Source organism: Armigeres subalbatus, chromosome 2, assembly GCF_024139115.2.
Source record: "Armigeres subalbatus isolate Guangzhou_Male chromosome 2, GZ_Asu_2, whole genome shotgun sequence".
Taxonomy (NCBI): Eukaryota; Metazoa; Arthropoda; class Insecta; order Diptera; family Culicidae; genus Armigeres; species Armigeres subalbatus.
The window spans coordinates 216,575,465-216,582,919 of record NC_085140.1 but is presented as its reverse complement, the minus strand read 5'-3'; the positions used below and the strand labels follow the sequence as shown (position 1 = coordinate 216,582,919).

The following is a 7,455-nucleotide window of genomic DNA, read 5'->3' as shown; positions in this document are numbered from 1 at the left end:
GCAGGTTTGAATTAGGGTATGATGGGGCAAGATGGGTCGCCTAAGGCGAACCCTGAATATCTCAAAAAAGAAACATTTTATTTCAACTTTTCAACATGGATCTATAAAAATAGCTCAGAATCTGTAAGCCAGGGTTATGAAATAACAAAAACTCCACTTTTTATTCCATTTCGAGTCATTAAAGTAGAAGTCTATTTTTCAGTTAATCAAAAAATGGCGGGGTAAGATGGGTCAAGCAGCGGGGCAAGATGGGTCACCTTTAAATACTGCAATTAATATTGTTTTTTTTTTAATCCCAATATTGAATTACACACAGATAGATAGCTTTATTGCCAATGATTATATTGAATAAAAATAATGTTTAAGCCTTGGATGAAGAAATGGCTCTACATTTAAAAATGTCTGAAGATTCTTATGAAAACAAGCCGTCTAAGAGTAGCTTTCTTAAAGACAAAAAATAGACATTTTCAATAAACAAATTAACATCATTATGTCAAAAGTAACCTTAAAATGATTAAACCAGCAATGGAAAATATGTTTTGAATACGAACTATGCCCTTCAGTATGTGCTGACCCATCTTGCCCCATTTGTAAGTTCACGTTAGAATGACTAATTTTCGATAAAATTTATTTATTTCAACGCAGTTAGTATATCATCACCTACATTACTTATAATACGTTCATTATGTCACTAAAAAAAATTTTAAATTTCACATTGCTCGACGAGATTACACGTTTTATAGAAAGTGTGTTTCACATAAGAAACAATGCTGAAAAATATGTTACCTTGTTATACTCTACCAAAATAAAATTTTATCATCAAATCGAGTGATAATAAAGTAGCACCAAATTATTCCTCCTACAAAGTTATAATCTCCACATTAAAATGTACACGATGCTCAAAAACGGCCCTGACCCATCTTACCCCGTGACCCATCTTGCCCCGCCTAACCCTACATTTCGATATTTTCCATATCATATGGAAGCAACTGCTGCAGGCAGTGTGCAGTAGGTAAGGGCATATCGTTCTCCCTACATGTGTGCGATTTGACCAGTAAAACATATTTTCAAAAATCGCAATATTTTCGAAGATGGAAACAATTTTAACTCATATCAAAGTTATTTTGTTGCCCAGCGCTCCATTGCCAGTTTTGCGGACAGTATACCAGCATCGCTCCATAATGTTAAGCAACCATATATTGAAAGTTACATTAAATCTGTAACTCTTTATATTTAAATATTTAAAGGTACTAACTGAGTTTAAACCTTAATTATAGTTTTCTAGAAATCACACAGGGGCGTTATGGCCAGGGGGCACCGTCTTACCCTACACAGCTCCTTGGTAGATGGTGAAGTGAAAATATAAGTGTAATAAATGAATACCTCATCGCAATGTAGTCGCTCAAACGAATTCAGTTTAGTGTACCTAGAACACTCACTTCGCTGCTCCCTAAACAGCATTCACAGAGATGCCGACATCGATCGATAACAAAAGCTTCAGAAAGAGGTATGAATGGGAATCCTAAACGAGAGCTCGTTAATATGCTTTTCGTTAGCACTACATTCACCCTAGAGCACGATCTGTCTTCAACATGTTAATGAGTTATCAGTATGACTTTCAAACTATAATCTCGTAACTTATGATTGATGAAAAATTACAGCTCGATGGAATGTGTCGAACCCATGAAGAGCTGAATGGAAGTCAGAAAGTCTTGTACGCTGTAAGTTAAATAAAGGTCAGTAAATCTCATTAAAAATGAGTGCGAATATATCGACGACAGCTTTTATTTATGAATCATGACTCAAGCAAATAACGATTGAAATACCTGAAACATGGAAAGCACGAGTACGGCAGCTTATTGCAAGTTAGTCTTATCGGAATGTGATCACAGATAATATGTGTTTAATTTGTTATTAGCGGTTGTGTAAGCGAAAGCCTTTATGCCGGTATTGCTGTCACTAAAAATATATTTTTGTCCTGTGAACTATTATCAACTCGATTAATCATGATGCGAAATTATGCCACCTTATCGATTTTTGGTATATTCGAAACATGATACTGCCATCAAAATATATTGCCTTGTAAAGCGACATCCAGGATGGTAATCGAAAATGGAAATGTTTTCGAATCAATCTACCAATCGACGGCAAACAAATGGTTGATTAGACGAAGGTAATTTGCACATATTGCCATGCTATAATCATCGTTTATAAATCACATCATGCAAAACCCATACAGCATTTAGGAGGAACATTCTATAATTAAATACTTCCCAGCATATAAATAGGATTAGGATGGTTCTCAAAAGGGATTGGCACAATAATACTTGGAGCATTTATATATGGTTAAAAAACAGTTATTTTTTTCTACTTTTTAAAGCAGTTGAGGCCTAAGATGTTGAACTGGCACCACTAAATTGAAGGATAATTTTTTAAATATTCAATATGGCTAGACCTATAGCCAACTAGAAATAAGATTTTGTAACAAAATCAACAACATTTGAAGCAATGATCAACATCTTTAGAATCATTTGCATGTTGCATAAGGGGCATTGCTGGGACAGGTCTCCAGCGTAATCCCGAGAACGAACACTTTCCGTAATACACCGTTGGACACCGTTCAAATGGTATCTGAAATCATTTCAAAATGAAAGTAGGTAGGGTAACGGTAATAGTGGAGGTATTAGTAGTTCAACAAAAGAAAATATTTTTTAAAAATTGATGATTATGGGAAATTTACTGCATTATTATCTTAGTCAATAGATAAACTAATAAATTTGCTAACAAAAATGAGATAGATATCATTTAACATCAACAATTACCAAATATTGCTTGCACCACTATGGGTACACTGTTCCTTTAGTGGTGGTAAACATTAATTTTGGTTCTCATAGTGGTGCTATCCATTGGTTTCTTATGAGACTCGCCACTATTGGTACAGTTGCACCACTATAGGTGCAAGGGAGTCAATTTTGTTAAGGAAAATCACTGTTTTCAATAGCTTTTCAAGCAAAATCTTAAGATAAGTTGCATTTAACAGGATATTTAAAGCACGACGCATCAACTGAAACCATCGTTATGTGTATAAATATGATAAATCTCATTAAAACCCCACTACCTCCACTATTGGTGCTACTTCCACTAAGGGTACGGTTACCCTATATAAAATATGTTTGCTGCACTTGGTGACAAAGGGTAAAACATAAAAAGGCGTTTGTAACGACCTTTCGCTCAGCGCGTCAGCGCAAGTGGAATAGACAGCTAATCGGTCAGTGATTGACATGAAAGAGTCCAACGTACTAATGCGAACAATCGTTGTAGAATTAAAACAAAATTAATGAACTCAACTATATAGGGCATTCGGTAGAGGTAGACTGCGAGTCAGACTAGATAAGCTTATGTCGGTAAAACCTATTAGAATTGATTTTAATCAATCAAACTTAGAAACGGATTATAATTGTAGGTATAAGGTAAGTAGAACAAGTCGTTGCTTAGTTATATATTTGAAGAGCTAAAGCCCTAAACGTAAGTTAAATCCCAAAATTATCAACAAAACCATCAAATATATGTGTATAACTACAGAAAGTGTTTAATGCTACTATCATTTTGAACTATTTGACCTGGTATGCAAGTTTTTAACGAGGGTTTCGAAAAATTTGTTTGATTTCCATCGGTTATGAACTTAAGTTGCAATCACTATGACTGAACACTACGCAAAAAATCACAAAAATGTGGTACCGTCATTGGGGGTGAGAATAGATCATTTGACTCATTGTCAATGAAAGTTTGACTAGGAGATTTATGGATTTCAACCGTGAAATAAAGTCCTTGGTACACTGTATCTAGGGGGTCAAGGAGGATATCTACTAAAAAAATCCTTGACTTTGACTGGATGGAGAATCGGATTGACAATCCTACGCCGTAGCTCGAAAGGTTCGAATGCAAAAAAAAAATACAACGAATATAAACTACATCGCAAATATACCTACCTACCTGTATACCAGGTTGGCTACAGCGTCGATACACCTATACCTGGCGTATTGTAGAGCTCCATAATCGTCGGTCTTGGGCGATGTTCCTCCAGTTTCCCCGAACATTTATCCACAGGTCCGATTCCACCGCGTGCAGCTAGTATGTTCGTGGCCTTCCACGAAGTCGCCGGCCTCTACCTACGCTGCTTTGAAATCAATGAACAGAAGGTGAGTCTGCAAGTTGGACTCGCGGAATTCATCCGCAGGCTAAACATCTGATCCGTCGTTGATCGGGCCTCACGAAAACCTGCCTGGTATTCGCCGACGAAGAACTCCTCGAACGGTCTCAGTCTGTTAAACAGGATGCGCGACAGGATTTTGTACGCTGAGTTCAGAAGGATGATCCCTCTGTAATTGGCACACTCTAGTCTGTGCCCTTTCTTATAGATTGGGCATATGAGGCCATCCAACCATCCGGTAGGCAGTTCTTCATTTTCCCATATTTTCTGGATACTGTGGTGGATTGATTGATGCAGCTGCTCACTTCCGTGTTTGAGAAGCCCGACCGGGTTCTCGTCCTTCCCAGCAGCTTTACTGTTTTTCAGCTTGTTTAGAGCATTCTTTACCTGGTCCAGCGTTGGTGGTTCCACAGCTTGACCGTCGCCGACTATGTCCATCATGCTTCTTAATACACCTTCATTTTCACCGTTAAATAAATCTTCGAAGTGCTTCCACCTGGCTGCCACCATAGTCTTGTCTGTCAACAAATTCCCCTCTCGGTCATTGCACATGGCGGGCACTGGCGCAGTCTTATGCCGCGCGCCATTGACAGTTACGTCAAACCTCCGCATATCGTTCCTATCCATATTCCCCTGCGCTTCAGCTGTCACACTCCCTTCGTGTTGCTTTTTTATCTGCGGTGGATTCGTTTGTCTTCTGCCGTTGCTACACTGTACCGCCATTGACGAATACATAGACGGAGGGGTGGCCATTTTTCCGGGCACTGGGGAGTGACGGATTACAATTATTACAATCACTCGACCATTGAGAAGCCCCTCAATTCGAACCATGAAAACAAAAATGAAAATGACAACTGTTGTCAAACTGACGTGCACAGTTGTCATTTTCATTTTTGTTTTCATCTGAAAACCGATCGCACATCGAGTCCAATGGTTGTTCTCGTTTCCGATATGGAATCGCTCCAACAGCAGCACCAGCACCATTTATCGGGAAGTGAGGTTGCCGGTACACGCACCGGAGGTGCTAGTGCTCCTATCACAACGATCACCACGACGACCAGCTCCACCGCCGCAGTGCTACTTATTACCGACCTGAGTTCAATTCGCATAAAAGGCGACGAATTGTCGCGGTCTGCTTCATCTCCTTTGGTAAGTGTTAACATTTCCTGAATCAAAATTTACCTTTGTTTTGGCCAGTATTTACAGTGAATTGATCTATCTTCTCATACAGATGAGCAGCCGATCGAAGGAAATACCCGGCCTGGACAACCAACGGTCTAGCCACTGTCCGGTGGTACGGGAGGGTCCCGCGCTGGGTTGCAATTTCTGCTGGAACACAAGGAGGATACTGCGACGGAAAACCAAGTACCACTGTCCCGAGTGCCAGACGAACTTGTGCATTGCGCCCTGCTTCCAGGAGTATCACGACCGCCAATCGGCGGAGAACTCTGCCCCGACCAGCAACGACAGCGGAAGCGGCTGTGTGTATGGTGTAGGTGGATTGTACGCAAAAGTGGATCTCGGATTTGTTGAGAACCTTTACTTTTGCGGAATTGTGTCATTCTCTTTGTTGTTTTTGATGGGTAAGAATAGAACACACATTCAGACAATTGCTAGGAAGAAACATGTTTTGTAACGCTGCCTCCGGCTTGGATCGCTCCCCCGATCACGCTCGTCTACTCAGATTTACCTGGACCGTTTTACTGTATTCGAATTTTCTTTGAAATAATCAACCAAGAGGCGGAAAAAGTATACAATTATTAACGAAGATGTTTTACAAATCAAATTCGGTAGAAAAACACACAAATCTGATAGAAGGCGACGATGATCGTAATCCCTTTTGTCGCGGAGTGACCGCTTGGAGGTTCAGGTCATATTTGTGAAAGTTTTCCCGTACAATATAAAATATTTGGACCGGCACCGGAAGTCGAACCCAGCCACCCTCAGCATGGTCTTGCTTTGTAGCTGCGAGTCTTACCGCACGGCTAAGGAGGGCCCTTAATTATTACGAATACATATCTTAGGATCACTTAAAAATGAACTCCGGAGGATATCCGGAAATCCACATAATACATCAATCGACTCAGCTCGATAAATTAATTGATTGGTTTGTTGCCTAATTGATTACTAAGTTGCTTGATTGCTTTATTAGTTGGTTGGTTGCTTGATTGATCGTAGCTTGCTTGAATGGTAGAATGGTGAGTTCCTTGATTGGTTGACTGGTTGGTTGCTTGATTTGTTAGTTAATTAATGGGTTGGTTTAATTGGTTGCTTAATTGGTGAGTTATTTGATTGGTCGGCTTGTTAGTTGATTAGCTGTTTTTTTGGTTGCTTGAATGGTTAATTGGTTGGTTGATTGATTGATTTGTTAGTTGGTGAAATGATTATTTGCTTGATAAGTTAGTTGGTTGATTGATAGCTTGTTTGATTCGTTAGTTGCTTGATTGGTTAATGGTTGCTTGATTGATTGGAAGTGGTCTTGAATGATTGTTTGCTTGATTGGTTAGTTGTTTGATTGGTTGGTTGCCTAATTGGTTGGTTAGTTGCTTGATTGGTTAGTTGTTTGATTGGTTGGTTGCCTTATTGGTTGATTAGTTGCTTGATTTATTTTTAATTGATTGGTAGCTTGCTTGAATGGTTGAATGATTGGTTGCTTGGTTGATTGGTAAGATGCTTGATGGGATGGTTGTTTAATAGAATGGTTGCCTAATTTAGTTTATTGGTAGCTTGCTTGAATGGTTGATTGATTGTTTTGTTGGTTGCTTGAATGGTTTTTATGTTGGTTGCTTGAAAAGATGATTGGGTTACTTGATTGATTAGTAGGTTGTTTGATTAGTTTGTTGTTTCATTGGTTGGTTGACAGGCTGGTGGATTGGTAGGTTGTTTGAATGGTTGGTTGGTTGATTGGTAGCTTGCTCGAATGGGTGGTTGGTTGGTTGATTTGTTAGTTGGTTGAATGGTTGGTTGGTAGATCGCTTGAATGCCTAATTGTTTTATTGGTTGGTTAGTTAATTGGTAGCTTGCTTAAATAGTTGATTTATTGGTTGCTTGATTTTTTGGTTTGCTGGTTAGTTGATTATTTGTTTTTTGGTTGCTTGATTGGTTGATTAGTTGGTTGGTTGATTGATTGATTAGTTGATTTGTTAGTTGGTTAAATGTTTAATTGCTTGATTGGTTGGAAGTTGATTGGTAGCTTACTTGAATGGTTGATTGGTTGATTGGTAGATTGGTTAATGGTTGCATGA

General features: G+C 39.0%; 1 protein-coding gene across 1 annotated transcript; it reads left to right on the top strand.

Moving 5' to 3' along the window:
* The first annotated feature begins 5,098 nt into the window (after positions 1-5,098).
* Positions 5,099-6,247, top strand: LOC134215892 (uncharacterized). The gene is made up of 2 exons (XM_062694980.1): positions 5,099-5,359; positions 5,442-6,247. Exons 1-2 carry the CDS (start codon positions 5,141-5,143, stop codon positions 5,844-5,846), a joined length of 624 nt encoding a protein of 207 aa, XP_062550964.1. The 5' UTR covers positions 5,099-5,140; the 3' UTR covers positions 5,847-6,247.
* The last annotated feature ends 1,208 nt before the right edge of the window (positions 6,248-7,455 follow it).

Excerpts from the sequence above, each read along its gene's own strand:
- LOC134215892 (XM_062694980.1), top strand. The coding sequence starts at position 5,141 with ATGGTTGTTCTCGTTTCCGATATGGAATCGCTCCAACAGCAGCACCAG. Across the intron at positions 5,360-5,441 it reads GGTCTGCTTCATCTCCTTTG|ATGAGCAGCCGATCGAAGGA; the intron begins GTAAGTGTTAAC and ends CTTCTCATACAG.